The sequence below is a fragment of the Ptiloglossa arizonensis genome, chromosome 8, assembly GCF_051014685.1.
Source record: "Ptiloglossa arizonensis isolate GNS036 chromosome 8, iyPtiAriz1_principal, whole genome shotgun sequence".
In the NCBI taxonomy this organism is placed as follows: domain Eukaryota; kingdom Metazoa; phylum Arthropoda; class Insecta; order Hymenoptera; family Colletidae; genus Ptiloglossa; species Ptiloglossa arizonensis.
Window position 1 is genome coordinate 17,509,240 of NC_135055.1, and position 21,055 is coordinate 17,530,294.

The window sequence follows — 21,055 nt, forward strand, 5'->3', positions numbered from 1 at the left end:
ATAAATGTTAGATCTCTCGTAAATACATAGAGATCCAGTCGAGAGTGTTGCTCGCTACGAGAGAAAAATTCTCGAGGAACCATTAATTATCAAATCTAAATCAAGTTGGAGATTCCACGGAGAGATAAGTTCTCATTGGACAGGATCGAGTAAAGACATCCCATTCGTATTTTCAGCGACGCTCCGCTTCCGTACTTGCTCGTTAATTCGGCGCTTTAATTCCAACGCTGATTCTCCTCCATGGGAGATCCATTTTCCTTCCTCAATGAGTAACGTCACAGGAACGATCGTTTCGAAAGGGTCGGGTTGCATTTAAAGGGGATGCATCGCGATTCCCAGTGCAGCACAGCGAGCCGGATTACGTTCGTTACGCATCAGAACAGTTTGATTCAATTACACCCTGAGAAATATTCAACGAGTAATTTCTTTACTTCCTCCGTGACTACCCCGACGCGTTTCAACGATTCGTTTCAACGATTCGTTTAAATGTGCGCAACGAGAACAAACATTGGACGAACTTCTTATACGACCGTGTACTTTATCGTCACACTTATCGGTCGCGAAAATGGAGAACGAGATCGTAACTTGTGCTTTACGAGCAACAATAAAAAGAATTCTGTCTAAATCGTCACGGTTGACAAAACGAACCGAAGGAAAATTATATTCCTTCGAAGAAACGAGGACGATCTGGTAACAGGGACAATGTAAAGAAGAAGAAGAAAAAAAATTGTAATAAAAAGAAGAAAATTGTCGAATAAAATAACCCGTCCCTTTTTTCTTAAGATAGTTGCATTTAACATTTATCACTTGGCGAAAAGGTGATAAATTGTAACGGAAGAAACATTGATATCTTGGAACGTTAGAAGATACATATGGAAACTGACGAGAAGTTTCATCGTATAATAGCGTTACGTAATGGAATGGAACAGCTAAAAATCACTTTTATTTCAACATTGGACCCGAGTTTCCCCCTTCTTGAGATTACGCGTCCTGTATACGTAAATACGAGGGCTTTTTCCGTCGATATTATTGCCGCGAGAAGAAACCAGACGGTCCCGACCCGCCTTTACGTTCAAACTTCACGAAGAAGGGGGAACGATCGTTTCTCCATAGGAATACCAGCCACCCAACGAACGGTAAAAAGTTACAGGTTTTATACTTCCAGAGAGCGTTCCAAAGACGCGTAACTTTTATCTTCCAGCGGCGCCCAGATGATGAAAATCAGTCTGGTTTGTAATCACCCGATTTCCACTAAACGTTGCACCGTGGGTGCATATCTGGTACTCTTGTGAGTATCCAAACACTGCTCACACTACTCAATACTATTCAACATTTATCCATGTAGGGTTGAACACTAGGTTTACAGAAAAACCGTTTATTTTATTACATTTTTCTTATACTATTCGTACTGACCTTTATCTGTTTAAAAAGACAAATACATAGAGAAGTTTCTTCAAAATTTTCTAATCGTATAATTAGCTTGGTAATTTTAATATAATTCTATACGTGGTATACCTATCTTTTTCTACTCTGTGTCATTTTGACGTGAATTAATCAAAGTTTCAAAATTTCGCTTAACAACAATCACAAAAATCGTATATTTTATTACATTTTTCTTCTACCATTCGTATTAACCTGACCTTTACCTATTTAAAAATACAAATACATACATTAAAAATACAACATACATATTGAAGTTTCTTCAAAGCTTTCTAATCTCATAATTAGCTTTCTAATTTTAATATAATTCTCTACACGGTACACCTATCTCTTCCTGCTCAGTGTCAATTAAACGTCGGTAAACCTAGCGTTAATAAAAATAATCTCCACGATAATTACGAGGCGATGCAAATTTACACTCGACTCGTCTATTCTTCAAGACTCGTTTCAATATTCCGTTGAGGACCGAACACGCGATGCGAACAATTTTTTTCTTTTTTTTTTTTCTTTTTCGAGAAGCGGAAGAGGTCTCGACGACGAACTAGAATCCGGAGGAACTCGTCGAACGATTGCTCCCACCTTAACGTTTTGTTAAGCTCGGAAATAGAAAGAGTCGAGGCTCGAAGAGCTCTTCGTTTTTATCTGATAACGGAATTCGTGCCTTATCGGCGCCGTGACGTTTTCGTGTCGAGACTTTCGCTCTAGATGTTTCAAGGCGTTAAATACGTTTCGCTCCCCCGTGAAACGGGGACAGGGGATGGTGTAGAGGGGATAGGGGAGGGTGGGACGTACGAAAGGAAACCGGTTACCCTGTATATATGTAGGTTATCTCGAGAGAGAGAAAAGAGGGTGTTCTTGGCGGAAGAAGATGTAATACAGGAGGAACTCGTGCATCGGAGGCGCGTTGCAATTTTTGTCGGAGGTTTTTGGCACGGTTTCGGTTGCGATGTGGGTCAACGTGTTGCAGAAACCGTGAAGTCTCGTCACCGGACGGAGATCATTTTCAGCGTTGATTCGGCGTGTCTTGAACGTTAAGATGGATCGCAATCGGACGCGTGTCGCGTTTATTTTCTCATCGAGGAAATATTAAGGTGAGAATTGTGAAAGAGGATCGTGAAAGAGGATCGTGAAAGAGAATCGTGAAAGACCGAAAGTGCAGTAGAAAGGTTCGAAGTTGGCAAGAAATTGAACGAAGCTTACGATAATATGAATAATATAAATTGTACGTAGAGAATGAATGAGAAAAATCGAGAAGATCGAGCGTGTAATTATTGTACAAAATGTAATTAGTATTCCAACAAAATGATCGTTATTAATTATAACGATGTGTCGGTGAATGGTAGGAAAGTAAGGTTGTGTAAAAGCAAATTACAAGAATTAAGTCTTGTAGGAATAGTCGTAACTACTTTTTCAAGGTATTTTTATTCGAAGAATCGTGATAAACTATTGGAGAGTTTTTGAGATTAGTCGGTAGAGGGAAAATATTTACATGTTTCCTGTCATCTTGTTCAGAGGTACTTGTAGGAGTAACTGAAGATAAGAATATTTTTCTTTGTTACGATAAATATGTTTCCTGTCATCTTGTTTAGAGGTACTTGTAGAAGTAACTGAAGATAAGAATATTTTTCTTTGTTACGATAAATCTTTTAATTAATTATGACTTACCTTTCTTCGACGTCCTGAATGAATCGTCCTTAGGCACGTATTGTATATCGTAGACCAACGTTGTGTTCGCCAGAAGAGTTTTATCCTTGTTGATTTTATAGATGGCGTATTTGAACGCGAATTCCGAGGGACTCTCCTTTTGATCCTCCGTGAAGATCGCACCTGCAAACCCATCGTAAAGAGAATCGTTGATCAGTAGAGTCAAAATCACAATTATATTGTGTAATTTGAAACCCGACAATACGAACAAATTGTGAATGTGTTTAAAAAAGAACGCGAGGTCTTCGAGGATAAGTACAATTGCGAGTGTAAGTTCTAGTGACTAGAATCTCAGATCCAGAGATTAACATTATCGGGATACAAGTGTATTCGGTAAAATGCAACAACGGTCGGTACATCATTGGTTAGTCATTAATAAATTCTAAAGTCTGAATCTTTTTCCAAAGTTCCGAAGAAAAACTATCGATTTTAAATGAAACGATACGTTTTGTAAATTTCACGAAAAAAGAGTATGGTACACACAGATATTCTTCCCAAATAATGACCCACGCATCGAAATTAAAATATAAAATTATTCAATCGTTGATCTTCGAACGTAGTGAATACACTAGTGAATCGAGAAAAAATTTTCTCCCGAACGTAGTAAAGATACCAGTAAATCGAGAAAAAATTTCCTCCTGAACGTAACAAACATACCGGTAAATCGAGAAAAAATTTCCCCCTAATCGTGGTCGACGAAAAATGAAATTCGAACACCCCACAAAGGGGTGTTCCTCTCGCTGATTTTGTACGCGAAAATGCACTTTCAATTTTATTCCAGCGGATCAGTTACGCCTAACCGCGCATGCTTCCATCCGTAGAGCGAACGAAGCACTCGCGAGGATATCTTCTCTGCCTCTGCTCTACCTTTTTTCCTATTTCTTTTTTTTTCTTTTTTTAATTCACTGCGTACGGTGTGTTCACGAGTTTATTAAGAGCAATCCATCTTCGGGTAGCCAATCTCGATACCGAGGCGCTTTAATCTTTTTTCCATCCCTGGCCGGATACGCTTCACGAAGTATCATCGTTCCTCCCGTTTCCGTAAACTCGACCTAAGCCACGTTCGATTCGTCTCTATCCTCTCGTCCGCTCTCGGGCTGACTGATGATATCACGTGACAGACATTTCACGTCGCGCGGGAATATTAATTTACACGATAAAATTGTCCACGAAAATTGTCTGAATTTATCCACGTCACGACTGAAACTTCCCTTTGGAACTTCTTTTCGAGAGTGGCGAATCAATCTCCATCACTCTTACACAACGACGTTGACGATAATTGGCTAACCCGAATTAATTGTTCCCAAACGATCCTCCAACCGTAGTACACTCCTTTCCCGTCTAATTATCGGCCTAGAAATGATTAATACACTCTCGGAGGGTTTTTCGTCAAATTGCTATACATCTAGGAGTCTTCCCGGTGAAACGAGAAGATTACTACCTTACAAATGACCCTGAACCCTCGACCAACTCGACGAGACTGATTAACTTCTCGCTATTAAAAATTGCTCACGGTTGGGGAGTGTCACTATCCCGGAAATAACGAGTAGATCTCATTCGACGAACCACTGAACCGTTTATCAATAGTTGTTTAGAAACATTTTTAAACCGTATGTGTTCTCGATACTCCAGTTTGTCGAATTAACATATAGAGTCGTGTAACTATGGCCGAGGTTAAAAAAAATTATGTTCGAATTATTTTATGAAATTTCGTTCTATAATGTTGGAGTTTCGAGCTTGCTACGTCGACACGGCAAATATCGCTAATGATCCCAATAACCATCAAGGAGGTCTCTTGTGTCGGGTCTGCGTATTCCCTTCTGTCTCCTAGCAGTCGTTCAATGTTGCATTAGGGAGGTTGAAGCAGCCAGTCGTCGAGAATGTCGACGATGCTGGCATTGGTTATATTGAGATTCCAACGACTCGATAAAGATCCCAGGGATTGAGATCCTTCCTAGATGCACGTGCCGAGCGAACCCATACGTATTCCGCGTTCCTCGCGTTAAGCGGTGTTCACAATCAGCTTTCCGCTGGGGAAATTCTGACGCGTTCAGTACCCTCGAGGTGTTCGAACGCTTCGTCGCGTGCTGAAATTACGTAGTCGTATTCGACGAGCACGCTCCCTGAACGCCTAGAGGCGTTCGACGCACGACATGGTCGACGAAGAATTTATTGGCACAGTATACGTAGGATTAAATTGCACAGTAACGTTTCCAACGACGGAATATTTTATTCCAAGAAACGAAAAATTAAAATGGACATCGGTGAATAAAATCTAGTAAACTCTCGACGATGATTAGGAAATTCAATGACGAATATTTAACTATAATTTAAATTGAAATAGTTTAAAGATTAAACATACGCGCGAATATTAGAATTCCTGAAGAAATCTCTCCCTTTAAATTTTCATAATTCGAGGTTGAGTTTGAAAAATATTTCCAGACCATGTTTTCTAGGATTTATAATTTTCTAAAGTCGTATCACAAACACGTTATATCTTATACTTTATTCCAATGTGTATACGTGTGTTTAAAAACGTTTCATAGTTAATAATTGATTTTATTTAGCAAAGAGTCTCGCGAATATCCATTGTTACGCAAGCTTTGATTATTTTCTTCGAAAAGGAATCAATGAACAATTCTCGTGTTTGACGTTGCAATGCGAATAACATTCTTTGAAATTATAAACCAAGAGGGAATGTTCTCGAGGAAATACTCGACGTCTGACTAATACCGTCTGGTTTCACTTGCTCGGTGTGAAGGGAGCCTCAGCTCGATCCCTCAAGGGAAACATCGCAGAAGGCGTGAGTTACTTAAAGGGTCCCGCTCGCGTGCTTTCCAAATCGCTTCAAAGGTGAGACGCTCCCTCGAAGGCACGTACGAGAACTCTTATTGAAATTGAATGTCGCACTTCGAGGGCGGGAAAAATATTATGATTACTCTTTGACATCGTCTGAGCAGTGAAAATGGGGAGGAATAACTTTCGATGAATAATGAATCGACTCGGGAAGTTTCCAAGTTATTTCATCGATACTTTCAGAGATCGTGCAATTATTTTCAGCTGAGTACTCCACCGAAACGCTTACACATTGATCAAAGTTCTACACGTTGATTTAGAAAAGTACAGTCTGTTATCGGATACTGTAAAAATAATAATCAGAAGCTCGTTTACCAGAGAGATTCACTTTCACCGAGAAATCGACTTCACTCGACATCAGAAGGCGCCTAAGCGTTCGTTTACCGCCTTACGATCGTGCCAATGGTGCTTCAACAATCCAAGGGCCAAGTCGAGCGAACATTGGCCTTTTTTCTGGTTTCGCGAGGAGTTCGGTGGTTAAGGTCTGGAATATCCAGCGAATCTCCCGTAGAAAAGAAATTTCCATCTCTTTACAGCCAGGAATCTCTACCTGTTATTCACGAGTTACAAGGGAACCCGATCGTAGGACGTGAAAGTCAACAACTCGCAGATGTTTGCTCCGTTATTTCTCCAATTCATGAATCTCGAGATGAAACGCGGCTTGGGAAAATATCTGCTACCTGAGAACACGTTATCGACAGAAGCTTGTGTCTCCACTTCGATACCGCTCAGTTCTCGACGACTATAATCTCTCTCTTTCATTTTGTTTTTTTCTTTAATAATTTGCAAATCCTTTCGCATCCGGACGACCAACAGGTATCGTTGTAAGATCGACGAATATATATATATATTCAATGAACAAGGGATATCTCGAATCGATTTACACAAACTTGAAGCGAGATATAAATACTTCCCAAGAGGATTGCAAAGTGCTTCCTTCCTCCATTGTGCTCGGCCAATGAACAATCCATTGTATCCGGTGTCGCGCGATACGATACATCGGACTTCCTCGTTTATTTGTACAGCCGTGGCGTTATTGTCCATAATACAAGCGGTACAAAATTATCGAAAAAAGCCAGCGAACGAAGCTGAGTCCCGTACACGGGCCAATCGTCGTTAATTTTCAACACGGAATACATCACCGTTCGATGCATTATTCCGATCGGAGGTTTCGTGTTTTCGGTGGAACGCAGCTTGTAGCTTGCCCCTGTTATGAATAATAATTATTTCAACCAATGCGCGGTTATGCTGAAATTTTACGGCCAATCCCGCTCGATAGTTCGGCAAGCGATGCATTTAATCGCGAAATTGAATAGGGACGAGGAGTAACCAAAAACTCGAGCCACGTTGCGTATGAATACGGTCAATGATTCCTCTATCGTCAGATTTGCAATGGACGCGTCTACCTAAGCGCGTGGATTCGTGTGCCCGTACGTGTACCAACGATGAGGGAAAATTTCTATCTAGATGAAAGTTACGAATAAAGGATGAGCAACTTTTATCCGTTACCCGTCGAACACGCTGAATAGACTTATAAAGTAAATATTATACAACGAACGTACTTATCCGTTCAATTCGGTACACATCGCGAGCAAATCACTCTACGTTGAATTTATACGAATAAAAGTTCCATCTCCGGTATAACCGAAGCATGTACGATAAGTATATATTTTCAACGACCGGGGGCACCAACGATTCAAAATTCGTGCATCATCGTTTAACGTTGTCTCTCGACGATATGCCAAAATTTCAAACAGATTTAACGAATTGTTTTGTTCCGGTACCTGTTCAAACTGGACAAGTTTGTGTTCGTTCCCAATCGTGGATAAAGGGAAACATCGGTCAGTGATTCGATTGTTAAGCGCATCGAGTTGGAAGGGGACTGTGTTGGAATGTAAATGAAAAAGATCGAGTTGAAGAATTTTTGTGAAAATTAAAAATTGGTCAGGGAGGACTAGATCTGTGGTATTTGTGTGTAAGTTTCAAAATCCTTGCGATAATTAAAAATTGGGACGGGGTCAAGTTGGTATTGTTGGAGAGTAGACACTACTAGACACTATTATACATCTGTTAGAGTAAACTAGTGTAACAGATATCTGCTACTGAAATCTACACGTGGATATATCAAACATTACAATTCTCCGGAAGATTAAAAACCGTCAAAGTGTCCAGCTCGAAGTTATTACGTGTCGTCTAATACTAAATCTGCCACTGTACACGAAAATCTACACGTGTGTATATCTGTGTGTACGAAGTTTTCGAATTCTTACGAAGATTGAAAATCGAGAGGACCAGGTCAGAGTCGTTCGAGAGTGCATACGACCGAATCTACGAACGTGCGCGAGTGTCGAGTTTCAGAAATGTCGCAAAGGCTGAAAATGGTCGATCGAGGGCGACCATCAAAAGAAGTCAGTGTCGTTAGAGGGTAGAAGAACATCGTCAAAAACGTCTTCCGGGAAGTAGAACAGCGTTCTATTGTTCCCTCGAACGCGTTCCGTTCGTCCGAGAACCTTTATCGAGGTCTCGAAATATCGAATTTTTATTTTTAATATTATTACCATCACTGTAACTTATTTCGCGTTAAACCTATCGAGGGTGTTCATACTTTAAGTATTCGCTGTCTCTCTCTCTCTTTTTATCGGATGATTATTATCGTTCCTCGTTTTACATAGCTTTCAGCAGCGTTCGGTGATGTAAAACGGAGCAATATTGAATTTCCTGGTGGTTCGACGCTGGTTTTAAATCTGGTCTCGGTGTTGCATCGTGAGTGGCTTTCGAAGTTCCGCGCTTACGACAGGCGGTTTAATTGATAGGATTGCTCTTTCAGAAAATCGTACGTCGCGATGAGTAGCAGCGAAACATTAAGTGCCAATCTCGTTTGAAGGAATTCGTCGAGAACGCCACTTCCGCTCCCCGAGAAGTTTTACTAACCAGCGGGTTTTAATTAATCGCTGGCAAGACGGTGCTTTTTGCTCCCGTTCTGGCTCGCGACACAGGTCTGAAACGGGTGTGAATAATTAATGACTCCTTCGTGCGACGCATCTTTACCAGATACCTGTACAAACTAGTATCATAGGTGCGGTTGGTAAGATTGAACCACGAAACTTCGTCGTAACCCTACGAAGCCGTATGGTGAAACTTCGGCTATGTTCTATTATCGCGAGTCAACAGGTTCGTGTTTCGATTTATTGGATTTGATGAATGTTGCAACTTGGCTACGGAACCAACCCTGCCGTAATACAGAACTCGCATAGATTTGACCCGGGTGCAACATAGACACGACACGAATCTAATAAACGGTACAGACTCGCGCAGACCTAACCCAGAGTAACACTGATCGTTCAGATGGTTAACCGTAGACACTAATCGTCAACACGGTGTCGTCAATTTCTGTAGAATTAATCTGGATGTAGTACAAACCTAACTCAAATCAGTGGTGATCGTCAGGTGATCATCTAGAGTTTTGGGTAGACTCTAAGTCTACTTAGTGTCAGTAAGTCGTCAACTTAGTGTCAGTTAGTCTTGTAGAATTAATCTGAACGTAATATAGACCTGACTCAAATCAATAGTGATCGTTTGAGAATTACCTAGAGTTTTGGGTAGACTGTAAGTCGTCAACTTAGTGTCAGTAAATCTTGTAGAATTAATCTAAACGTAATATAGACCTGACACAAATCAATAGTGATCGTTTGGGAATTACCTAGGATTTTGGGTAGACTCTAAGTCTACTTAGTGTCAGTAAGTCTTGTAGAATTAATCTAAACGTAATATAGACTTGACACAAATCAATAGTGATCGTTTGGGAATTACCTAGGATTTTGGGTAGACTCTAAGTCTACTTAGTGTCAGTAAGTCTTGTAGAATTAATCTAAACGTAATATAGACCTGACTCAAATCAATAGTGATTATTTGGGAATCACCTACAGTTTTGGTTCTACTCTCAGTTCATACTCCGAACTGACGTTACGTTTAGTTAACGAGCCTCGAGTATATTTGTTCATACCAATAGCACAAACCGCAAGTAGATGCGAAGTTTCGGTTGCTGACAGAAGTCGATGCAAACTGAGTTAAGTTCCTCCAGACCAATCCAATTACTTAACGAATTTCCAGATATGATAAGATTGCACTTTCGCGTGCAATAAATATTAGTTAGCGTTCAGCGTCTCAGTCAGCGTTTGTACAAAATTATCAAGAAGCGTAACTATTTCTGTTGCTTCCCGTACCGAGAAAACATTAAACAACGAGCACAAAGTTTCAATGAGTCTTCGAATTCGCGTAATATCGAATCGATGTAAAACACTGTTGAGCAATATTCACGCATATGCGTTCGAAAAAATTGAGATCGCTTTTGTAACGCACAGTCTATTTATTTATTCAAAACCGGAGAATACAGTGCATAGAAATTCTACACGTGGAAACGTGCTCAATTAAAAAAAATGTTCCGAGAATCTTAACCACTTCGGCTCGAATCGTCTCGAGGAACGTACTTATTGCGTAAAGAGGTCATCGAAGAATTGCGAGACATTCGAACGTTCTTTTCTCCAACGTTCGCATGGAAAGCTTTACAATTTCCGGTACGAAGGGACTCCGATAACACAATTTCCCTATCGAAAAAAAGCCCTGTCTTTTATTCGTCCACGATCGCGAACGGGTCAAAGAGTGACCGCGTAGTCGAATCAATAGCAGATTTTCTCCTCGCGGTTTCGTTGAATATTATTCCCGAGAAAGCGAGCGCAGGGGTCCCAATAGGGACAAAAGGATTGAAAAGGAATCAATCGAGCCTGTGAATCGTTTCCTGGCTAGAGAAGTTTGCCGAACAAGTCGCCTCAAATGATCCCGCTTCTGTATTTCGTTCGTTTTACTTCACAAAAGTAACCCGTCGTTTGTCAGCCGACCGAGCGATTTGAAAAAGGGAGGGATTCCCGCGCGAGGTACAATTCGCTTTCTGTCAGCGAAAGGATGTCGAGTATCGTGCCGTGGATCATTGAGTGGCGGCTCTCGAAGACTCGGGGTGAAAATGATGTAAAGGAGACTTTTCCAACGGGCGAAAAAAAAAAAAAAAAAAAAAAAAAGGAAAACTTCCACAGTGGTGGGTGGGAACGGGGGTAGGAAGCGTATTCCGTTTTAAACCGGATTAAGAAGTTCCGTAATTATCCGACAAGTCTTCGCTCGGGCGTCTTAAACGCGATGCTCTTTCTCTCGGAATCTGGGTTAAAAACCTTCCCGGCTGAAACAATCGTTTAGTGCCCGTCGGACTTTCAAACAGGAAGAAAAGGCGCGGTTGTACCCCGTCGACCATTGTATTAAGTCGTTCGCGAAGTTCATCGAGTTTTTCCAATAAATGGGAGGGGAGTGGGGGTTACAACAGCATAAGTCCGAAAGTATCGCGGCTACTTTCATTGTTCGACCACGTTCTCGAAAAGCTGGCTCCGTCTCGATCTTGAATATTTATTCGTCGGTGATTTCAGCTGAAATTACTCGTTACCGGTGAAATATTTCGCGAAGAATTCTTTGCGGTGAATGTCTGCGAATGTGGAGGAGATATTTTATACAGGATCACGGGGATACTTTATCGATACGATTCTTTGCACCGGACGAGCTTTACAAAGCGTTGCGGGTTGCTTTCTGAGAAACGAACGAATATATCTACTTGGTTCTTTTTTTTAATTGAATGGTTCGAAGGGAGACATTTCTTTTGGGAAGGTAGGGGAAATTGGTAAAGAGGAAATTAATTTCTTCTTTTTGAGTGTGCGGGTAATATTTTTTTCATTCAATTTTTTCTATTATTTGTTCTTCTAAAATTTGTTCCGAAGGGAACAGAAGACGACGATAGTATTGTTTCGTTAAACGTTCAAAATAATGTCATTGGACCTCTAAAAATTCATCGAATCTTTTACGAATACCCCCTCGAATATTCGTTAACATTATTTGAGAAACTTCGTACGGATCATTCTCCATAAAAATAATATTCCTACAAAAAGAAATGTAACCTCCTAAAGCGTACAATAAACAGGGTACGAGAAAGGAAGAGAAGCAAGAAGAAGTTTTCCCTATAATGAATCATATAATAAAAAGAAAATAATGAAATCGATATTATCGATATTTTCAAAAAAAGAAACTCAGCACGTAACGGTCCGTACGGTTCGTTCTGCGTAAAAGAAAAATTCTTCGAAAAGAAAAACCAGTCCATTAAATCACTACTGTAAAAACTGCCCGTTACTCCGAAACGAAGTTTGCGAAAGACCCAAGACATCCGACGACAGAAGTCGAAGGAATCGTTCGTTCGACGTGCATCGTGGAAAATCCTCGATACACCCTCTCTCTCTCGCTGTTCGTTGCCCGTTTCCCAGCATGCAAAATGTATAAGCATTTCCGTGGGGCCCCGTTGAATTTTCCATTAAACGTCGCCACCGACGAAGTGTCCCACTAGCTGGGAGGGTAGAGTGCTCGACCGAGTGCGGTCCGCGGTGGACGGTGCGGGGGAACGGGGGATGAAAAAGTGAAGAGAAGCAAGAAGAAGTTTTCCCTATAATAAAGCTTCTTATTTCTCGTATTATTTAAATTTTCTCCGAGCTCCTCCCTCGGGGCTTCGATCGTTCGCAGCCACTTTCAACGGTGATTTCTCGATGGTATCGTGCCACGAGACAAGAGAGAGAACTGTTGAATCGAGAGGGTGGAGAGGGGAGGAGACTTCGATACGAATCGAGGAAATTCTTTTTTCCGGACGACGAATAAACCCTCTCTCGTCCCCCTCCACCGTCATCCATTCGGTGAAAGACGTCCATTTTCTCAGGCGCTAGGAACGACACGGAGGCGTCATAAATGCTCCGCGACGACCCATTGAATTTGTTTTAAATTCGTTCCGAAGACTACGTTGTTCCCCGAGAGGAGAATGTCGGGACGAAGCACCGGGTTGAAAGGAGAAAGAAGTCACCCTTAATCGCTGTCTGGCAGCCTTCTTGCGATCCGTTACCTCGCCATTAGCGCCGCGGCGAGGATTTCCGCGCGCGAACGTCTTCGTTCTTACCTCGCTGAGAGACCGTTTCGAATACGGTCCAACTATACAAACCGCAAACAACGGTAGCTGGTAAAATGATCCGAGATTACAAAAGGAAGTCGCGACGCGGGTCCGTGAAACTTCCACGTTCGGAGATCGGCATAATACGGTTTCTTTGTACGCGACAAAATTGTTCGAGTCAACGGCGACTGGCGAGATACCAGACGAGCCTAACAAAAGTTATTCAATCGTACCGTGTAGGATTCGAGCGTGGAAAATACGAGGGTTTCGAACACGGCGGTGGGACAGGGGGTCCTTTCAATCGTGAAACACAAACTGACGTTTCCAACGGCGACAATGTGAAGTGGAATTGTACCGATTTTGTATCCCGTTGCAGCTCGCGCTTCCGTTCCGCGCGTCGAGCGTCACCTGCATCCAGTGAGTGCTGCACGGAGTTCACGAGGCGTGGAGTTCGTACAAACTGCATCACTTATCGCGTAAGAAAATTATTTAATACCTTTCACAAAATGAAGGGTATTAAATACTATAATGATACAATATTAAATACTTAAATACTAATATTAAATACTATAATAATAGATCGGAACAAAAGTGCAGCACGCTCTAAAGGAAAATGTTGGAAATCGAAGAAATAGGTTCGGAGGAATTGATAAATAAAGTTATCGCGCAAAAAATACTTAATCTTTTATCCAAGCGTACAGTTCATCGTATAAAGTAATTCCTCGACGCAAGGTACAAAATATAACGTAACGAATAAAAGATTGCTCTAGAAATGTAGGTAAATTCGTACCAGACACGTCACATGTGCCCTGGACTCCGGTAGATAATGTCTAGCGAGATGAAAATTTATTTCCAGACACGAGACCGGAATAATATGTACCGTAATTCTTTTCTCAACTTTTTCACAATGTTTCCCGAATTGAGAGATATCACATTCGGGAATATTTCGCTTCGTTTTCGCAACGAGGAATATTCACTGATAAATTTTATTCGATTTCTGCTCACTGGATATTGATTTTATTTCTCAGAGGTGGGTACGTAAATATTGTTTCGGGATCAATTCAATGGTTATCGGTACCACGAAATCAGAAACGAGCGTCCACGGGGCGAAAAACGATCATCGAGCGTGAATACGAGAAAGATTGGCATGAATGAGTAATCAAGTGTAATATTGAGTTACGGTCGCCTAGGTTGGTCAGCTCGTCGATGCGCGTCAACCGTGTCACCTAGGCGAAATAGCTTCCCATACCCGATACGCGTCGCAATCGCTACACGCCTGCTCGTAATGTAATGAGTTATTAATCCGTTGGACAACAACGCGCGGCTGATGAGTCCGCGAAACTGTCCGCGCGCCTGCGTTTATATTAACATTATCGGATCTGCTCGCGTCCAGCGTTTCGTATTTCCCTTGGGCATTGAGGTCGCGATCGTGATAACTCAAGCGCGGACAACGAAGCTCGTAAATGAATTACTTCCATCGACGCATCCAACTCGATTTTCGACGCTTAACGCGTCGTCCCGGCAGATTACACGCTGCGGGGACAGGGATGAGTGGCACTCGCGCGAAACTCGGTCAAGAAGGAGGAAATCGATCATTACGAACGACTGTACACCGAAACCAATCATTCTCCATCCGTTTCGAGCGGAGTCGATCGTGTAAATTTCGTTAAAATTTTGTTAAACACGGTGAACAAATTGTTTCCCTGGAATATTCACGCGTCCGCGATTTTCATTTCATTTTACCGACGCGAGTTTATCGCGCGACTTTTACGTCGATTTTTCGCGATCGCGGAAAGAAATTAATTCTCGATTAATTCTCGATTAATTCTCGCCCATTTCGGAGCCGTGTTTCGCGACAGGGATTTTATTTCAATATCTTCGATCGACGAAGAAAAATAATTCACGAGCGTTTTCGCGGAAATTTTATTTCAATTTTCGAAATTACCGAAAGAAATTATTCCGAACATTTACGGGTCCGTGAATCCCCATTTCAGAACCGAATTTATCGCGCGAGTATTATTTGAATTTTTTCAATCGACAAATTATTTCTCGGCTATTTATACGTTCATGAATCCATTTGAGAGCCGAATTTATCGCATGGATTTTATTTTAACTCTCAAGAAACGGATACAAATATTGTTTCTCGGGTAATAAACAATAAAGGATAACGAACCGTTACCCTCGACGAGGTGAATCTTTTTCTTGAATTCTCGACCGATCGTGTTACACAACGCACGGTTGAACGCGTATTCGTTTACAAAAATATTGTTTCGCACTGTGTTGATTGTCGGTTAATTACATTCGTCGCGAATTACGCGTCGGAACGAGCGTTGATACGGTGATACTTGGTCGAAATAAAAGAATAAATTGTGCGAATCGTCTGGAGAGGTATCACGGGAAAGAGTTAATAAAACACGAGAGGGAATAATTAGCTTAAAATCCAGGTACACCGGCGCGATAATCGTAACGAGCGAGAACCGTAATTACGGGGCTCACCGTGAAACCATAATAACAAGTTTTGAGGTTTCACGGAGGAACTTCTTATCGCTGCACCCCACCCCTCCGCCCTATGGTCGCCGGCTAGTTCATCATCGAGACTAGAATCGCGTAGCACAACTACTTGGTAACTCATTAGTACCCAACGACTGTGTTTTTTAATAAAAACGCGATAACGAGTTGCGAATTTTCCTTCCACGGAAGCGTTGACGCTTCGTATTCTCTTTTCGTGAAGAGATCGCTTCTTTTCGAACCGATGAAACTTTCTCCTACTTCGATCTTAAAATAGAAAGTTAACCGACAAAACGACCTACGCGTGCGCAGAAACTTATTACTAATGGCATCGATTTATTCATCCGTGCGAGACAAAATTAATATTAATGATACCTCGATCGTCCCGGGAAGACTCAATACCGCGGCGTTGATTCAAGAGCGCGGAAAAAAGGAGAGACTCGAACTCTTTCGTTCGCCGGGAACTGCTCGTAACCAGTCTTTTTCCATTTTTCCCTTCGACTTTCACATTTACACCGAGATGAGTGTCCATTAAATATTTCCTCGATGGCTGATTAGCGATTCTATTAATCATACGGCTCGAGTCGCTTCCGAAGGTATCGCTTCGTACTTCTCGACGTTTAACGAAGACCGACGACTCGTTACAGCGAACGACTTGTTAACTCGTTACCGCGTTCTAGGATTTTACAAAGCACGTGTACTCGGGAGGGACCAACTGCAAATTAACGCGTCTCTGATCACCGAGAAACTGTCTAGACGTGATCTGGAAAATTGGACAGTCATACTCGCGACCGGTTTCGTTCAGACCGGCACACAACTTTGGAAACTCCTCTCTGATTACAAGCTTCGACTTATTATTGTCCGTACTCCAGTTTTCTTGCTTCTCCGCCTCTGTAGTTTCTTCGCTCGCGGTACTTCTTGATTATGTCACGCGGCGCACGCACCGAAACTTTTTCTTCGGGAACATCATCCGTGTTATTACTCGCCGCTTCGTTCGCTCGTTTCTTTCTGTTGCGCGTTCGTTACCAGCTCTTGAGAAGGAACTCGAACTCCTTGGAGCCTTGTGATGCAAATCGCGACGCTGGTTGACCGGAAACCGGCTTCTAACTACGTCCTTTCGCTCGAAATTCTCCGCTCGCGGATTTCAAATCGCCTCTTTCTCGAATTTTTCATTCCTGGGTGTTCTCGAATTTATCTACAATTCTATCGTGCGATATTCGAGTCGATATTTCAGTTTCGACGATTTACAACGATATTGAGTAGTGTGTTTCGAGGGACTTGAAATGATTCTTCCGCGTACAAAAATGAAAAGAGTACAAGTAATTGATAAGAAACAATTCTCCTTAATATTTTCTCCAACTGTTTTAATTTCTATAAAAATTATTTTTCTTACAATTGTCTTCGCTTTAATTTCACTAAGAAAACTTCCACTTCTTTGTGTCTGTTTCGTACAAGGAATACAATTTTTTACAAAGTATCTTCCTATATATGTATATTCGTATTTAAGACATTTTCATCATTCTTTAATAGCTGTACGATGATCGAAAGAGATAAATAGAAACACTTTCGTTCAGTTATCCGAGGGATCGAGTTCGATCGAAATTTAATTCTCTCCCCCCGATAGATCGATGGCGTGAGAACGAATAGCGCAAGACGCGCAAAACCGAAGTCAGAATGCAGATAGGATTCTCGTAGCAAGGGGAAAGTAACCGGGAAGATCAAAGTCACTTTTGCAGCGCGCTTAAAGGGTTCATCTTGAGAAAGATTCTTGAAAGTAAAGCACTCTCGGTACCCATCACTTTCTTTCACGGGCGAACTGGGACACCGATCTATGTGTCCGTCGACCCAGTGTGTCGCAAAGACTTAACGTAGCGATACGGTACCTTTGATCTACAAAGTTGAACGTGATGGAGTGCTCGATAGAGTTTCGAACGCCCGTCGCGCCAAGAAACTCGCCAAGAGTCGGCGAATTCCATCGCGCGGATTGTCCCGTGTTCGTTGGGCATTCGCAACGCGAACGCGCTCGCGATTCTCGAGTTTATCGAATTAATACGAGTTAAACCCGCGACAGGGGAGCTGGACAATGACGTATTACAAGCAATGACGAACAAGCAATCACGCAGTTCGATTCAGCGCGCACGAACCAAAGCGGAAAGTTCGCCTTTGACAAATTGAATCGAATGTACCTTCGACGAAGTTCACCGTTACTCGCTGTTCGACGAAACATGAACTTGTCAATTTCAATGCTGCGAACTTGGCCTACGCTCAATTTCGACGGAATGTAATCAATGGCTGTTCAAAAGCGGAAGAGTGTCCCTTTGCTCGTCCCTCGAAGGATGTCTTTGCGAGCCTAGTGTACAGAGTTTGGTAACTTGTACGATGTAGTGGGTTTTATTTATAGTTTTCAAGAGAATTCTTTTCTCGAGGAGTTTTCTTAATCGAGGATTCGAATACTGGAGTTAGAAGTTCGAGTGGTAGGTGTTGAAGTTGCTGACGTGGTTGAAGGTGATTGAAGATTGAAATAAATTATAGAACACAGGTTCTTTTAGACTAGTTTACATAGCTGGTGGTCGAATATGGTAGAAGCTAGTTTGATGAATAGTTAGAGGAAACTATAGTGGAGAATATGCAGTAGCTTCTAGAGATATAGAAAGCACAGGTATTCTATATTTAAAAAAGTAAAATATTTTCAAAATTGAAAATTCTCCTACAATTTTTCCCTCTTGCAATTCAGTTTCGTTCGTTTAATTCTGCTGTATTATTTTTCTTTATTTATCGTACAAAATTTATAGCGTTACAAATTCGACAAGATGAACGTCCACTTAACGCGAGAAAGGAACTACGAGAAGACAAAATGTTCCAAGGAGGCGAAATGTAGCCCAAACGCTGTCTCCGTAACCAGCTTCGAAATGGCGACACGGATACAACAAGCGGGGACAAAATATAGTCCGAAGAACTCTGAAAGTTTCCAACCGGAGGGACATTTACTCAAACTTTTCCGATAAAAATAACCAACGTTACATCAGGAAGCGACAAAGTGCTGAAAGTAAAATATTTTCGTCCCCCGTTGAGGGGATCCACGAATCTCGTTTCCCGTCAGCTCCAGTGCCGGTGAATTAGCGTGGCTTCTCCTGTGCCAGTCAAGCTTTGGCTGTCAACAGACAAAAGGAGAAGTCTGGAAAGGTAGGTAACTCCGGCGTCGAGGTCGCTGTTAACCAGCAACTTTCCTAATTATGACTTCGACTTGTCATTGTCCTTAATTCGCGGCTCCGGTTTTATCCTCGAGCGAGGATTTCTCCATCTTAGCGCGACGCGCAGTTAAAATTCCGCTCGTGAAACTTCCCTTGGACTTCGACGACGCTCGTTCCCGCTCATCGAGACGTGGTTCGGCTACCAGTGAAACATTTTTGGCAGAATATGGCCCTCCTTCCCGGGGAAAATGTCGCGACGCCGTGTTACATTTATAAAGTACGCTCATCGCTATGCAGGACAAGATGGTCGAAACAGCTTCTATTTTTCGAGATAGGGAAAGATGTCAGAAGTCTCGTCCGTTCCCCCGTAGTGACTAAGTGGATCTTTGAATAATGCAATCGTAGCGAAATTTTGATAGAAAATCGAGATACGTAAATTTTTTACCGTCGTATCGGCAACACGAAAGCCATTCATTCGATTATTCCGATGTTGAACTCTTTGGTGCTCGCTCGAAGGAAAACACTTTGCTCCTAAGTCATTGCACTTTTCTTAAAAGCCTCCGTTAGAACCTGAATAAAAGAACATGTCCTCCCGTTAAAAATACAACGGGTCGTTTTATCCCAGACGCATCTACTTAAAACCGGAAAAAATGGCTCCACACTGCGCACCTCTAGAAACCAAACGACTTCTGCCTTGCAACGTTTCCTTCTGTCTCTCGAAATAAAACTGTTATTCGAAATGACTTGCTTTAAATGCTCGCGTGTTCAACGCGTTCGTTTTTCGTGCTTATAAGCGTTGAATACGACTGCATTTTCATAGTTAGTTTTTCCGTTGGGGAATTGGAGAAGAACGTTTATCAAATTTATTACTTGATACTATTAATGGCTTAATAGTTCGTGCAGAATATTTCAAATGCAGAAGAGAGAGTTCATGGATACCTAGAGCTCAATGTAACTTCAAAGATCGTGGAAAAAAATTATTTATTTCCTAGTAGCTACCTCCACCAGAAAGATTCGACTCAGAGTAACTAGACCCCTCTAAACCTCTCGTCCTCTTTGAATCATCGAAGAGGAATACAGAAGGAGACTCTAGTCTCCAGCAGTTGCAAGGATGTTTACTCTTACATTATTTTTCATTGCTAGAGCTCACACAGTTCCATCAAGGATTCGACTCCAGATTGAGATACATTGAATATAAAGTTCTCAACACTCATAAGTCTAAGAGCTTCTCTTACAACCTCATTGATCAGAAATCACGAACTACAGAAGTATCTTCCCTCTAGAATCTATCTCCACCAGGGTGATTGTCTTACAATAACTACACCTCTCTAGACCTCTCATCTTCGTTTCTTCATCAAAGAAGAACACAGAGGACTCTAGACTCTAGAGTCTCCATCGATTGCACGGATGTTTACTCTTATATAATTTTCATTACTGGAGCCTCATTGATCAGAAACCACGAACTACAGAAGTATCTTCCCTCTAGAATCTACCTCCACCAGGGTGATTGTCTCACGATAACTACACCTCTCTAGGCCTCTCATCTTCGTTTCTTCATCAAAGAAGAACACAGAGCACTCTAAACTCTAGAGTCTCCATCGATTGCAAGGATGTTTACTCTTACGAAATTTTCGTTGCTGTAGCTGGACGCAATTGCACCGTTTCCCGATTTTCCAGCAACTTATCGTTCTCCGAGGAAGAACCGGTCGCGGGAAGTGCGCCAACGCTCAGATTAATTGACGCGGGGTGAAAGAATAACGGGGTAGCAGGGAGCAATTTCGATTAATATAAAACCACCGACGATCTACGTTTCTCCGGCGCGAGTGAGCCGCGGCCGTGTTCGCGGAAAAAGTTGCTCGGTGTGTTCACCGTCCATGAGAAGGAATTAGTCGGAAGTTCGGAACGGGGCGTGGTGAATTAATGCATGGCGAAATAATTCAATGGCATAAATCACGAGAGTTTCAACCGCGTCCTCGTGGAAGCTCGCGAGTATGTTCGCCGGTAATTCCAGCTATTCATTAGTATCGCGGAATTCGCTCTTCGAGTAATCAGGCCGCGTCTCGTCGATTCATAAAAACTAAGGGTCGAGCGAAACAGACGTTAATACGTGTCCATTAACCTCGGCGAGGAATCCTTCTTCTCATTACGGCTTAGCTAGTTACGGTAACGAGGTAATGCATCGAATGAATAGCGAACTTTGTTCAAACCTCCGAATGCTTCAGAATTTCAACGGACGAGTAGTTTCTGACTACTGATACTTCTTTCGGAGTGCTTTGTTCCTGGACAGTTCGTTCGTGGATCCATGGTAGTGCGGTGAAACGGACAATTGTTTGATTAT

At 42.0% G+C, this 21,055-nt stretch overlaps 1 protein-coding gene across 4 annotated transcripts in view; it reads right to left on the minus strand.

The window, feature by feature from the left end:
• The window catches only part of LOC143149884 (glutamate receptor ionotropic, kainate 2), a 247,214-nt gene that overhangs the window by 106,012 nt on the left and 120,147 nt on the right, over positions 1 to 21,055 (minus strand). For all 4 annotated transcript variants that reach the window (XM_076317675.1, XM_076317674.1, XM_076317673.1 and 1 more), the window contains exon 3: positions 3,106 to 3,267. In XM_076317675.1, coding sequence (XP_076173790.1) covers positions 3,106 to 3,267 — 162 coding nt within the window. The remainder of the gene's footprint in view (positions 1 to 3,105; positions 3,268 to 21,055) is intronic.